At 42.4% G+C, this 16,101-nt stretch overlaps 1 protein-coding gene across 1 annotated transcript in view; it reads left to right on the forward strand.

Moving 5' to 3' along the window:
• LOC140203113 (syntaxin-binding protein 4) overlaps window positions 1–16,101 on the forward strand; it is a 133,761-nt gene that overhangs the window by 16,092 nt on the left and 101,568 nt on the right. The window contains exon 3 of the mRNA XM_072268936.1: window positions 15,156–15,229. Coding sequence (XP_072125037.1) covers window positions 15,156–15,229 — 74 coding nt within the window. The remainder of the gene's footprint in view (window positions 1–15,155; window positions 15,230–16,101) is intronic.

The raw sequence follows: 16,101 nt of genomic DNA on the forward strand, positions 1-16,101 counted from the left end.
ACATTGAACCCACGAACACTACCTCACTAATTTTTTCCACTTCTTATTTAACTTAATTAAACTATTTAATATATATATATTTACTGTAATCCAGAGTTTTCTTTTTCTCTCAATTATCATGTATTGCATCATACTGCTGCCCCAAAGTTAACAAATTTCACGACACATGCCAGTGATATTAAACCTGATTCTGATTCTGATTTGGGGTGTTAGGGGTGACATATTAATCCTTTCTGTTCAAAATGTGCATAGAAAGCATTAAACTCATCAGGAATGATTGTGCTGCTGTTGTTGGCAATGGTGCCTGACTTCGTTTTGTAGTCTATCATAGTACGAAGGCTTATGGAATGGTTGTATCAATACACCACTGACCCAATTACTGTGTGACGAAAAGCATCCTCTTAGCAACACTAAAAGAAGATTGAATTCCTTTTGAAAATAATCCAAATTTACTATGGGAAATGGGAGTGTTGTAAAATGTGTGCATGCCTTATCTGTGACAGAATCTAATTAAACAAGTGCCTATGTTTGCATGGGTTATTGCATTTCCCAGGACTGTGATCAACTGACAAGAGTTCCACAGAGAACATTACATCTGGTTAACGTCACTTACACGCAAGAGATTCTGCTGATGCTGGAAATCTTGAACTATGCACACAATATGCGACAAGAACTCAATAGGTCAGGCAGAATCTATGGCCGGGAATGAACAACCGACATTTTGAGCTGACACCCTTTATCAGGACTGGAAAGGAAGGGGGCGGAAGCCAGGATAAGAAGATGAGAGGAGGGGACGAAGTACAAGCTGGCAGACCTGATGAAAAGTCTCGGCCTGAAATGTAATCAGCAACAAGGGCAGTCTCTGGTACCCCTACTACCCTCACCTCCCAATCCTCAAGAAGTTAGAATAAAATTTAAATATTTTGCAGATTCAATCTTGTGATAAGAAGATTTTCAACTTCAGTGTGACAGAGTTCTGGGATCTTTCCCCGAAGCAAGCTGCTGAGTACCATATTCCAGCAGGAATGGACAGGCAGGTTGGGATGTTCCCCAAAAGATCTTTCGGACCGCTTCTAAGTTCAACATTCAAAGCACATTTATTATCGAAGTACGTGTATAGTGAACACTGGAATTCGTCTTCCCATAGACAGCCACGAAACAAAGGAAGAAATCCATGGAACCTTTCCAAAGAAAAGCATCCTAATGTGTAAAACAAAAAACATTGTGCAAATGGCAAAAAAAGAGCAAAAAAATACAGAAAATACAATACCAAACCAAAAATCATCGAACTAGTCCAGGCATATTCAGTTCAGCTTCAATTTAGTTAAACCTAGCTCTGTGTCACGTGTTAACTTCTGATCTCAGAGCCAGTCCACCTCAATCAAAATCACACAAAAATAGCAACAAAAAAGGAGCAACCATGTACCGAAACACATTATAACGTGAACAATAGATTCCAATCCACAAACCATGATGACTAGGCCTTGCCCAGGACCCAGGACTCTAGCAGTATTGAGTGAGAGGGGGAGAGAGAGAAAGAGACCATTGGAATCCAGGGACCTTCCTCCAGGAACTGCGGATGAGAGGGAGAGGGAGACCATCACATAGGAAGGCAGAGACCTTCCTCTGTCAGTGGGGAGGAAGAGGCTGGTAGCCGGCGCTAAACACCCACTCACCTTCCACTCTCACGTCGATGATTTCAATCTTCCTTGATGCTTTATTTAGTAAGATCAGTGAGAAATGGAGTCAATAATGGACTCACGCTCCGTCTCCAGGCCTCTTGGCCTCCAGTCTGTACACTTCGCTTGAAATTTCATGGAACTCCCTTGGAGACAGCAAAACAGCAGATCGCACAATCAGCCCGAAAACACACCACCAAAATGTAGATCACAGTCTCCAACAGTAGAAGAACCAGATTTGAAAGAAAAAGAAGTGGAAGCAGTAGTTTTGTGAGCCTTCGGGAGGACGTCACCCTAGGTTGCTTTGTCTGCTGACACCATTATTATGTAGATGAGACAATCTCCATTGGGCTGAGAAACTCTGGTGGGAACTATGCTGGATCACACTCTGAGGAATGACACACGTGTCCGTTTGGAATGTGGCCCATAGAATTACGCAGACTGTGCAAAAGGAGAGAAATAATAAATTGTGCAGTGTTATTGGAAAGCTAGACTCTACAGGTACCCTGTGAGTGTAGAACATACATTAAGTCCATCAGTTTTTTCATGCAGTGCAAATCAACTCATTTTTATATCAATTGCACCATTGGGAATCTAGTATTTTGAGAATGAAATTGGTGTTACGACAGGGAATCTAAAATAAAAGATGTGATTGTGAAAGAGGAAAAGTGCTTGATCATAGATACTGGTGATCATGAGTAGCTTTCACATGGCTACAGCTGATTAGGAACGTTGATAATAGGAGGCCAAGTGGGGGTTGATATTCCTTTTAAGACAGAAATAGATAAGAAAAACCAGGAGACCTTTGCAACTTCATGCAGAGAGATTTGGCCTCTTCTGCAGCGCTCCCAATCTCCATATCATTACAATATTTGACTTAATACAAACTTTTCCTGAAAGTCTATCTATAATGCCATTCCATTTGGATTCCATTGCTCATATCAACTCTGCGCATTATCCCATCAAAAATACTTAACAAGCAGTTTTAAATGATCTAATCTGTGCTGCCTTGCCTTAATTAATGTGGTTAATACTTAAGATGATCATTAATCCTGTATTGGATCAATGTTTCTGAAAACTTTTCCGCACTTGGGCTGACAAGTGGCAAGTGACATTCGAGCCATGCAAGTGCCAGGCAATAACCATCTTCAATAAGAGAGGCTCTAACCATCGTCCCTTGACAGTCAGTGGCATCACCATCACTGAATCCCCTACTATCAACATCCTGGGGGTCACCATTGACAGGAATCTGAACTGGTCTAGCTATATAAACACTGTGGCTACCAGAGCAGGTCCATGGCTAGGAATCCTGTGGTGTGTAACTCACCTCCTGACTTCCCAAAGCCCATCCACCATCTACAAGGCTCAGGCCAGGAATGTAATGGAATACCCGCCACTCACCTGGTTGAGTGCAGCCCCATCAACACTCAAGAAGCTTGACACCATCCAGTACAAGGCAGCCCACTGGATTGGTACCCCTTCCACAAGCATCCAATCCCTCCACCATCGACGAACAGTTGCAGCAGTGTGTACTGTCTACAAGATGCACTGCAACAACACACCAAAGTTCCTAAGACAGCACCTTCCGGGCCCACGACCACTACCATTGAGAAGGATGAGAACAGCAGATACCTGGGAATGCCACTGTTTAGAAATCCCCCATCCCATAAATGAATAAATAAAACCAAAGTTGAAGTAACTGTGCTGTAGTGTCTGGGCTTATCCTTACTCCCATTTTTGAACTATGATATAACATACCCTGCTCTCTGGTCCTCGCAAACCACTCCTGTACTCAAAGAAGCTCATAGTCACTGCTCACAAACTTTCCTCCATTTTTCTTCAAATGCTTTCCATTCAGTCTTGGTGACCTACAGTAAATTCAAAGAAGAGAAAATCTGCAGATGCTGGAAATCCGAGCAACACACCCAAAATGCTGGAGGAACTCAGCAGGCCAGGCATCACCTATGGAAAAGAGTAAACAGTCGATGTTTCAGGCCGAGACCCTTCATCAGGAGTCGACTGTTTACTCTTTTCCATAGATGCTGTCTGGCCTGCTGAGTTCTTCCAGTGTTTTGTGAGTGTGTTACAGTAAACTCAGCCAACTTTCCTAATACCTCTCTGCTATCAATTTTTTTAATCAAATCCATGTCACAATTATACTTGATAATTATATTCGAAACCCCCTCTTCCCTGGAGAAGACAGGTATAAAGTAGTCATTTAGTACCTTAAATGTGCTCTCAGCATCCACGTACAAGTTCTCATTTTTGTCCTCAGTAGCCCCCACACCTCCATGTATGAACCTTTGTACTGTTCATATGTCTATACAACATTTAGATTCCCATTTATACTGGCAGCTAATCTTATCTCAAGCGCCTTCTTTACCTTTCGTATTTTAACTTTCACGTGCCCGCTGATATTTTGTAATCAGTCTGATTCTAACTGCCAGTTATAAACCTACAGTTGTCAAAAACAGCTGGGTTGTTTTTTTGAAACCTTATCTCTCTCTCTCTCTCTCTCTCTCTCTGTCATTCAGGGAGCTCTGGATTTCTTTTCTGTCTTTGTTCATCCTGGGAATGTGCTCATGCATATCTGAACTATCTCTTTCTCGGAGTTAGTCCTTTGTTCTGCTAGGCCTTTCAGTGTTTGCTTTAAGCTTATCTGGTTCAAATCAACTTTGATTGAACTTCCCCCAATTATCTTCACTTTGGATAGTTCTTCCCTCTTTTTCCATTAGTAACCAAAATTGGTGCGTCTCATTTCCTGGAACCAATTGGATCTTCACTATTATACACACTGGTTTAGAAAAGTATCCTGAACACATTTCAGAGCTACTTCATCCTCACTGCCCTAACTCTATTACTATCTCTGCTTACGTAAACATAACTAAAGTTCTCCAGAACCACAATATAGTTTTGGCTCTTCTCAGTAATTTCTTAGAATCAGAATCAGGTTTATTGTCACTGTTGTTTTGTGGCAGCTGTGCAAAGCAAGCTCAACAAATTGCTATAACCTACAACAAGTAAGTAAATAAATAGCAGAAAAGAATGGCCAGGTAGTGTTCATTGGTTCATGAGCCCTCAAACATTACCCTCTGTACATGCTCCTCCATATCTTTCTCCCTCTTGGTGCTGAATAAGGTTACATCCAGAAGGTTAACATTTTCTCTACTGTATCTTCGCCAAACCAAACAGATTTTGCCTTTGATCCCTCTGGCACATGCCGTTTCTCCAACACTGTAATATTGTCTGAAATATGTATGCTGTCAGAGAAGCCATGACATACGCTGCCAGTTTGCCATTTTAAATTGAAAACAGAATATATCAGGCCAGGCTTTCCATCTCCTGGTTTAGAAGCAAATGCATTTCACTCTGCTAGGATGAATATAATGCAGCACTGGGGATTGTTCCGTTCTGGACAAAACTTTATAAGGGAAATTGTAGATGACCATAAGACATAACAGAACTATCAGGCCATTCAGCCCATTGAGTCTGCACCACCATTCCATCCTGGCTGATCTATTATCGCTCTCAACCTCATTCTTCTGCCTTCTCTCCATAACCTTTGATGCCCTAACTAATCAAGAACTTATTAACCTCGGCTTTAAATAGACCCAATGACCTGGTCTGTAGCAATGAGTTCCACAGATTCACCATCTTCTGGCTATATGGTTCCTCCCCATCCCTTTTCTAAATGGATGTCCTTGCATTCTGAGGTTGTGTTTTCCGGTCCTAGACCTCCACACTATTGGAAACAACCTCTCCACGTTCACTCTATCTAGGCCTTTCAATATTCAAATTGCACCATTGTAAAGAAATTTATAAAGTATCAAGGCAAAATAATCACTAGATAAGGACAAGTAGATAGAAGTTCAAACATAATAAAAGTAAATCAGACGTAGATATCAGGAAACTCATCTCCATAGATCATGCAATGGGCTCTTGGAGTGAGCAATCATATATTTCTATGGAAGTAAAGACCCAGTATTAATTTAATTAGGAACAGAAGGTCTTTTGGGATGGATAAATTAAGATGGGCTAGTGTGCTATTATTGTCTATCAGTATCCTTTAATCTTGTTATATACTGCCTATAAGGTCATTTCTCAAGGACTTCATTCTTGCTTCATAACTTAATCTGTAGTTTACACAGATCAGGTGTTTCTCACTGACCACCCGTGAATGTTATGTGGCTCTCAAAGTTGTACTTGCTTTCTTAAGTGAGATGAACAGTTTGTTGGATTTGCTGATTCCTGTTAGACAGTGATACAGGAATTGCCTAAGTTGTGGGGTGAATAATGGACATTGAAAATCGGTGGGAATTCACCCACCAATGGACTTTGTAAACTTGTGCAAATCTCTGCTGAACTTGCACTGTTATATTCCTCTGGTGAAGTTTAGAAAAGCTGTATTATGTATCTATCATCTTGTTGGTGGGTGTAAATCAGAGCATACCAATAAAATGACCATACATACAATTTCACAATCATGCCACTGCTCCCTTGAATCAGCACATTTTGTGGCATAACGTCTCCTCTCTGAGCACAGTTGGTAACAATGCTGTAAAGCGTACTTAGTATTGTGAGTTTTCTTAACTGAATAGGTTTCTGCATTAAATTTAAACTTGACATTCATTGAGTGTGTTGGGGGAGCAATTTAGAACAGCATTCTTAGTTGGAGGATTTTTATGGCATTAAAGTGCTTCCTTGGTATTTAAGTTTGGTGATATGACAGTGACTAATTCAGCTGAAATTGTGTTTATTATAAAGAGGAGGCATTTTTAATCATCAGTCTTGTATTTGTGAGAAACCTAGAACTTAAAACAACTGAAAATCTCTAACAGTTACACAGAAGGGTTTGTTGATATATGGTATTCAATTATTCAGTTTTTTTAATATTAAAAGTTTTATAAGTGCCCTGGCAATTGGAAAAAGTTACAAATTAATGCCTCCTTTAAACTCCACAAGCAAGTACCATCAGCAGAAGTTCGAAGAAAATTTGTTAGCCAAGTACTCATAAGTCCCCATATACAACTCTGAGATCCATTTTCTTGTGGACATACTCAATAATAGAGTCTACGAAAGATCGCACCAACAGGGTAAACAATCAGTGTGCAAAAGACAACAAACTGCAAATACAAAAATAAAGAAAGTAATAATAATAAATATATAAACAATAAATATTAAGAACATGAGATGAAGAGTCCTTAAAAGTGAGATGAAGAGTCCATAGGTTGTGGGAACAGTCAATAAAGTTGAGTGGTTATCCTACTGGTTCGAGAGCCTGATGGTTGAGAGGTAACAACTTTTCCTGAACCTGTGGTGAAGCTTACCATGGTGATTAATACAATCTGGATTTCATGGTCAGACTTCCAACTTGAAGAATTTTAAACTGATGCCAAAGGTGGAATTGAAGGTTGGAGGTCCTCGCTGTCCTGCTCCTGGTGTTCAGTCTTGGATGAATGTTGTTGCCAAATCTAGGATGAATCCATAGAAACATCAGGCCCTTTTGTCTAAAGAACATTTTTTACGTGGGCAATAATTACTATTGTATTTAATGTTGACTGTAAAAAGAGTGCACACTGAACCAATAAAAGAAAGGTGAAATGAAGGAAAAAAATGTTCTCAGTATTATTTATTTTTTTATTTCCACAATTTGCCTTCTGTTGCACATTGTTTGCCTGCCAATATTGTTCATGTATTTACTTTCCCATAAATTTTATTCTAATTCTTTATTTTTCTGTAAATGCCTGCAAGAAAATGAAACTCAGAGTTGTATGTGGCAATATGTACTGTGTGTACTTTGATAATAAATTTTTAGTTTGACTTTGATGGTCAATGAAATGGTTTTCAGCTTTTTTGGAGCTCCTCCATCGATGTGTTGTTCACTTTCTACCTCTGCTATTGTGTCTTGGTAGTTTTCCCATGGGAACTCTGCCAGATTTTTGTATAGTGCAAAGAATTGAAGAATTAAACGGACACAGAAACCCGGCAGACATTTGTGGCTCTACGAAGGGATGTGCGGACTCTTACTACCTCCAACCCTGTTGTATCACAGCATTTGTTAATACTGAAAATTATTGTGAATATCTTTATGCATTATTGGCAAAAAATAAATACACTTTATTCATAATAAACAGTAGAAAGTATATCGTATAAGTTAAGATAATTTGTTGCCTATCTAAAGATGGTTTCTAGCAGATGGCTCCAAGGTCTGGAACCTACTTATAAACTCCAAGAGCTATTGCAGATGCAGAGGCTACTGGAGGAAATCAGCAAGCGAGTCAGGCAGCTTCTATGGAGGGGAATAAGCAGTCAGTGTTCCTGGGTCGAGACCTTTCATTAGGGCCTACTTAGCTGAAGAACTCCACATGCAGTTCATACACAACTGAAAATTTACCGCAGTGAAAGTTATTTACACAAAAACCATCAGCACATTAGACAAATGGAGGCCGTGGAAGAAAATTTGCAAGCATTGTGATTGCCCCAGATTCGTTTTACGTTCATTGAGATGGGGGAAGGGACAGTTGGCTCACAAATAGAGAAACCTTGTAGGCAGTATGAGAGGGAGAATAGGCAGATGATAGAGAAGAGACGCGCTCAGAACGATGGTTTGAGATGTGTCTATTTTAATGCAAGGAGTATCATGAACAAAGCGGATGAGCTTAGAGTGTGGATCAGTACTTAGAGCTATGATGTTGTGGCCATTACAGAGACTTGGATGGCTCAGGGGCAGGAATGGTTACTTCGAGTGCCAGGCTTTAGATGTTTCAGAAAGGACAGGGAGGGAGACAAAAGAGGTGGGTGCGTGGCACTGCTGATCAGAGATAGTGTCACGGCTGCAGAAAAGGAGGATCATGGAGGGATTGTCTACTGGGTCTTGGTGGGTGGAAGTTAGGGACAGGAAAGGGTCAATAATTCTACTGGTTGTTTTTTATAGACCAACCAATAGTAATAGGGACAACGAGGGGCAGATAGGGAGGCAGATTCTGGAAAGGTGTAATAATAACAGGGTTGTCATGGTGGGAGATTTTAATTTCCCAAATATTGATTGGTATCTCCCTAGAGCAAGGGGTTTAGATGGAGTGGAGTTTGTTAGGTGTGTTCAGGAAGGTTTCCTGACACAATATGTAGATAAGCCTACAAGAGGAGAAGATGTACTTGATCTGGTATTGGGAAATGAACCTGGTCAGGTGTCAGGTCTCTCAGTAGGAGAGCATTTTGGAGATAGTGATCACAATTTTATCTTCTTTACCATAGCATTGGAGAGGGATAGGAACAAACACGTTAGGAAAGTGTTTAAGGGGAAATATGAGGCTATCAGGCAGGAACTTGGAAGCTTAAACTGGGAAGAGATGCTCTCAGAGAAATGTACGGCAGAAATATGGCAAATGTTCAAGGGATATTTGCATGGTGTTCTGCACGGTACGTTCTAATGAGACAGGGAAAGGATGGTAGGGTACAGGAACCATGGTGTACAAAGGCTTTTGAAAATCTAGTCAAGAAGAAAAGAAAAGCTTACGAAAGGTTCAAAAAACTAGGTTATGATAGAGATCTAGAAAATTATACCGCTAGCAGGAAGGAGCTGAAAAATGAAATTAGGAGAGCCAGCAGGGGCAATGAGAAGGTCTTGGCGAACAGGATTAAGGAAAACCCCAAGGCATTCTACAAGAAGGCAAATAGTGGTTGTAGACAGTCATATTCTGCTTGGAGGTTGGTGACCTGTGGTGTGCCTCAGGGATCTGTTCTGGTACTCCTTCTCTTCGTGATTTTTATAGATGACCTGGATAGGAAGTGGAGGGATGGGTTAGTAAGTTTGCTGTGACACAAAGGTTGGGGGTGTTGTGGATAGTGTGGAGGGCTGTCAGAGGTTACAGCAGGACATTAATAGGATGCAAAACTGGGCTGAGAAGTGGCAGATGGAGTTCATCCCAGATAAGTGTGATGTGGTTCATTTTGGTAGGTCAAATATGATGGTAGAATATAGTATTAATGGTGAGACTCTTGGCAGTGTGGAGAATTAGAGGGATCTTGGGGTCTGAGTCCATCGGACATTCAAAGCTGCTACGCAGGTTGACTCTGTGGTTAAGAAGGCATACGGAGCATTGGCCTTCATCAACCATGGGACTGAGTTCAATAGCCGAGAGGTAATGTTACAGCTATACAGGACCCTGGTCAGACCCCACTTGGAGTACTGTGCTCAGTTCTGGTCACCTCACAACAAGAAGTATGTGGAAACTATAGAAAGGGTGCAGAGGAGATTTACAAGGATGTTGCCTGAATTGAGGAGCATGCCTTATGAGAATAGGTTGACTGAACTTGGCCTTTTCTCCTTGGAGCGACGGAGGATGAGATAAGATGATGAGAGGCATTGATCGTGTGGATAGTCAGAGGCTTTTTCCCAGGGCTGAAATGGCTAACACGAGAGGGCACAGTTTTAAGGTGCTTGGAAGTAGGTACAGAGGAGATGTCAGGGGTAAGTTTTTACACAGAGAGTGGTGAGTGTATGGAATGGGCTGCCAGTGATGGTGGGGGAGGCAGATATGATAGGGACTTTTAAGAGACTCCTGGATAGGTGCATGGAGCTTAGAAAATTAGAGGGTTATGCATAACCCTAGGTAGCTTCTAAAGTAAGTACGTGTTTGGCACAGCTTTGTGGGCCGAAGGGCCTGTATTGAGCTGTAGGTTTTCTGTTTCTATGTTTCTATGAAATTCACCTGCATTGCTGTCCCACCCTTTGTGAATGGTACCATGGCGCAGGGGACAGAGTGCTTCTGACCAACTCCGGTGACCCAAGTTCAATCCCAACCAGCCGTGTCTGTGTGGAGTTGGCTCGTTTTCACATCACCATTGGCAACAGTGCTCACGGTCATTGTCAAGGCTACCAGTGAATAAGGACATGTCAATTTAATAAATTAAACCATTTTTTGTGAAATCAACTCCCAGCAGGATGTCAAACCCTGAGAAAACAATGGCTTCTTTTTTGAACACTTAATGTGTGCAAATAGAATCTACTAAAATCTTCTAGGGCACTTGACTTGAGTTTTAACATCCAAAACATGGACCACAAACAGCTGAAAGAGGTATTAGGGCAGTTGATGGTTTTGTGAAAGAGGTACATTTTAATTTGTGTCTTAAGGGGCAAAGATAGGGGGGAAACGGTCAGGATATTGAAGACAAAGACACTGAAGACAGAGCAATTAAATACAAGATGAACGAGAACTCGGAATGAAAGTGTGTGAATATCTCAGAGGGTGGGGAGGAGAGAAAGTGGCTTGCTGTGTTATGTGTGAATGCATACATTCATGGAAGATTCCCTCCTGTGCTATGGATAGTAAATTAATACAGAAACAAAGCATTCTGCAAAATTCGGGCAAACATGGTGACACGGTGGCGTAGCTATTAGAGAAACTGCTTCACAACTCTAATGGCCTGGGTCCAATCCCGACTTCAGATAGTGTCTGTGCAGAGTTTGTATGTTCTTCCTATGACTAGTTTCCCCTCACATTCCAAACGTGTGGGTTTGTACACTGTGAATTGCCCCTGTCGTATAAGTGAGTGGCCAGATCTGGGGGCAGTTGACTGGAATGAGGGGGCCAATAAGAAGTGGTCAGTGTAAGCGGGTATCTAATGGTGAAGTAAACTCAGTGGACTGAAGGCCAGTTTGTATGCTGTATAATTCACATTTGTTTTAAACTTCCAGTTCTATACAAATCTCCATAATATCAAAGGGCTTTTGCTCTGCAATACTACATGTGCGTACACTCACAGAATAATGATAACATGAGGCCAGTGCATGTAAAAGTGAAGATTTATTTACTTATTTATACAGCGCGGTAATCAATGAGCCAGCGCCTCCCAATTACAATGTGACGAGCTAACCTACTAATCTGTATATTTTCGGAATGTAGAGCACCTGGAGGAAACCCGTCACAGGGAGAACGTACAAAATCCTTAGAGATGGTGGCGGAATTGAACCTGGATCACTGGTGCTGTAACAGTGCTTCGCCAACTGCTGTGCAACCATGCTGCTCCAGTCTACATTTATTTAGCACCTTCAATCGAATGTAATAAAACAGAACGTTCAGCAGGACGGGCAGCATCTGTGGTGAGAGAGAGCTTGTATGGGGTGTCCATATATCAGGTGTTCAAAGCCTGGGGAGAGCCTGCAGGTAATAAAAGTTGGAAAATTAATTCATTGAGATACAACGTGGAACAGGACCTTCCAGCCTTTCGAACCACGCCACCCAGCAATCCCCCGATTTAATCCTAGCCTATTACAGGACAATTTACAATGACCAGTTAACCTACCAATCAGTAGTTCTTTCTTTAGATTGTGGGAGGTATCTGGAGCACTCGGTGGAAACCCATGCGGTCATGGGGAGAACGTACAAACTCCTTACAGGCAGTCGTGGGAATTGAACCTGGGTCACTTTTACTGTAAAGTGTGGTGATAACCTCTACACCACCGTGCTGCCCAAAAATCATTATACTAGCAGTATATTTCAGAGGATGTTAAGAAACACTTGAACAACAACCCTTTCAATGAACATTAATATGATAATAGTGTGCACCTAGCAACAAAATCCTTTACCAGAAGGGTAGTAACGGTTCAGGAACGTGCCTAACTACCCCCTTCTCAAGAAGCTTCCTTCCCATTGATGAGAGAGACTGGAGGATCTGGGTGGTCTGATAACATGTGCCCAAGGTGCTGCCAGATCCCAGCAATGGCCCCTACTCACTGTGTAGGCCAGGCTGAGGCCCAGAGCTCCCCACTCACTGTGTAGGCCAGGCTGAGGCCCAGAGCTCCCCACTCACTGTGTAGGCCAGACTGAGGCCCAGAGCTCCCCACTCACTGTGTAGGCCAGACTGAGGCCCAGAGCTCCCCACTCACTGTGTAGGCCAGACTGAGGCCCAGAGCCCCCCACTCACTGTGTAGGCCAGACTGAGGCCCAGAGCTCCTCACTCACTGTGTAGGCCAGGCTGAGGCCCAGAGCCCCCAACTAGCTCACTGTGTAGACCAGACTGAGGCTCAGAGTACATATCACAGACATCCCACCTCTCCCAGAAGATCCGGGAGTCTCCCGCATATCGATAGTGGCTCCCTGATGCCTGGAAATTATATACAATATCCCAGAAATAGATTTTTTTGAGAGGGAGAGTGAGAGCGAGCATCCTGATTGGTCTCTCTTCGTGCTAAGAGTGGTCCCCAACCACCGGGCTGTGAGGAAACAATATGATTTGGCGATATGAAACGATATGAGTCATTTGCACCTTTCCTCATTCCCTGTCACGCACTGTTGAGCTTGAACATTACCCGCTCGTCATCCGTGTCAGCGTGGCAAGGAGATCAACTCCTCAAGCTTGTAAATGACGACGGGTTGAAAAGTTTGTTTGACATAACATCTCTGCCAGCATTCTGGATCAAAGTCAAGGCTGAATATCCTGAGATAGCCAGGAAAGCACTAAAAACGTTGCTTCCATTTCCAACATCATATCGTTGCGAAGCAGAGTTTTCTGCAATGAACGCAACGAAAACTAAATTGCGGAATAGACCGGACATAAGGAACCCCCTTCGAGTATCGCTGTCTCCCCTCACCCCTCGATGGGACCCTCTTGTTGTAGGAAAACAAGCCCAGGGCTCCCACTGATTCAGCGATATTGGTGTGTTGCAATGATTTTATATGTTCATACGGGGAAAATATGCGTTGTGTGTTTAATATCCAAACGTTACTTAAAATGTTATGATGCTATTGACTTATCATCTATATTCTGGTCGTGATTAACACCCCCCCTCCCCCACTGGTCGGCCGGTCCGCAAGAATATTGTCAATATTAAACCGGTCTGCGGTGCAGAGCATGTTGGGGACCCCTGCTAAGTAGACCTATCAGTTTTCTCTGTGGGCGGGCTTTACAGTCGACCTCAAAAATAATGACAGTGTTGCTCGCTGCACTATTTGCAACAGTGACTTTTCCATTGCCCATGGTGGGTTAAAATGTAAAAGACATGTTGAGCTGAGTTTAACAGGTGTCATCTGTTCATTAGCATAGCTAACGTTACTTAAACTAGCTGGCTAGCTGCTAGGGAGCTACTCTATTGATGTCCGACGTGATGAGGCCAAACTCCCTGTAGACTTGCTTAAAGTTGTAATAGAATAAACATGATAATATACTATAATATAAGCACATATTTTAAGGTCACATTTGCTGCATGTACCCAAGTTGGTTTACAGGTTGGACAAAATCACTAAACAAAGTATTACATACACCCTGGAACACACATCAAAGTTGCTGGTGAACGCAGCAGGCCAGGCAGCATCTCTAGGAAGAGGTACAGTCGACGTTTCAGGCCGAGACCCTTCATCAGGACTGACAAAGGGTCTCGGCCTGAAACGTTGACTGTACCTCTTCCTAGAGATGCTGCCTGGCCTGCTGCGTTCACCAGCAACTTTGATGTGCGTTGCTTGAATTTCCAGCATCTGCAGAATTCCTGTTGATTACATACACCCTTGGAGGTCGGCGGGGGGTGGGGGGAATATGGTGTTGTGGGGGGGGGGGAGTCGGGGTGCTACCTCCCTGAGTTTTTGCAGGGTAGGATGTCTGATATCAGCTCAGGGTAGCCACACTGCCCGTCCCAGCTCACCCATCATGTTGCCTCGGTATCTCACTCTACCTGTGACGATGAGACCATCTTAATTGTTTGATTTCTGTGAGAGAGACAGCTGAGTTCTCTTAACACAGAGTGGACAGCAGTGATGAAGGTAGGAATTTATACCAGGTTCCCAGTTCTGTAGCCTGTCAGTAATGTTTTGCTCGGTACATTATACTCTATTGTTTGTGGTCACACAGATCAAAGGATGTGCTGTGTTTTTTTATTTAATATATCAGTAATCTTTGAGTGATATTGTTTGATTAATCTTTCTATGTTTGCTTACATAATTCATTACAGGTTATGTGTAAGGGTATGTGAATGGCATACGTCAATAGACCATCATGTCATACGTGCGTGCCTCACTAAAGTAAAATGAAGTAGACATGTTATCCCCGGGTTCCTATGTTTGTCTCTTGCTTAGTTTCTGGAGTTACAAAACACAGCATGCTCCTTCCTCAAAACTCACCCTGAGGCTAAGTGAGGTAGAGGTGTGTAGCCAACAAAGTAATCTTGAATTATAACCACTATGGAATTGTATTCTGGTTAGAAAGGTGGAGGATCTAATTGTTTGCAATTGATTTAGTTTTGAAAGCCCAGTATCCCACAGATCGATAGGGCTAGGCAGATTAATAGTTCGGCATAGACTATGGAGGCCAAAGGGCCTGTTTCTGTGCCGTAATGTTCTATGACTCTGTACCCTGTTAAATCTGAAGTTACAATTTTTCTACATCGACGCCACTTCATGGCTTCTGGGAATTTATTCTGCTTAGCCTCAAAATAAGGTGGCCTCTGAATATGGACTCAGTTTTGGCTTGTGTCTTCTGTTCCAGGACAGTACTGGGCCCCTATGGGGTAGACCGGAGAGTACACTGCGTAGACTTTACAGACTGCGAAAATGGACTGGGTGAGTGACCTCATTATATGTACAAATGGGGAAGAGAATTTTTAATCACATGATGTGTTAGAATTCTTCTTATTAATAAATGTATCTCCCTCCAGTATTTTTTTCCTCCTCCTTTCGTCTTCATCTATTCCCCTCTTACCTCTTTTCCTTACCTACCTATCACCTTCCCCTAGGTTCCATCCTATTTCCCTTTTTCTTCTGCCCCACTCTCCTCTCCTATCAGATTCCTTCCTCTTCCACCCTTTATCTTTCCTACCCACCTGGCTTCACCTATCACCTTCTAGCTATCTTCCTCCTCTTCCCCTCACCTTTTTATTATGGCATCCTCCCCCTTCCCTTCTAGTGTTGAAGAAGGGTCTTGGCCTGAGATGTCAACTGTTTATCCATTTCCATAGGTGCTGCCTGACCTGCAGAGTTCCTCAAGTGTTTTGTGTGTGTTGCTCTGGATTTCCAGCATCTGTAGAATCTCTTGTGTTTGTAAGCTTATCCTTTGTGCTTCTTGATGTCACCTTGTTGAAGTCTTAACTCTGTATTCTGTTTTGTTTATATGGTTTTCCTATTACAGCACAGGCTGAAATATTCCATGAATAACCTCCCCTCCTCTGCAACCCTCTGGGAAGTGCAGACACATTTGATCAGCTTCCTCGCTCATCACAAACCTAATTGCTCCAGAATTAGTGACCATGCCATCAACTGCCAAAGGCCTTAATCTCTCCACCTCTCTTTACCCCTTTAGACACTGCTTAAAATATACTCCACTGATGAAACTTTTGATCATGTTCCCAGTACTTACTGTACTGACATCAACTTTCTGTTGGTTAATCCTTGGAAGATTTTTGCCACATTGAGGTTGTAAGTGGTAGCTATTGTTT

Source organism: Mobula birostris, chromosome 9 (genome assembly GCF_030028105.1).
Source record: "Mobula birostris isolate sMobBir1 chromosome 9, sMobBir1.hap1, whole genome shotgun sequence".
NCBI lineage: Eukaryota > Metazoa > Chordata > Chondrichthyes > Myliobatiformes > Myliobatidae > Mobula > Mobula birostris.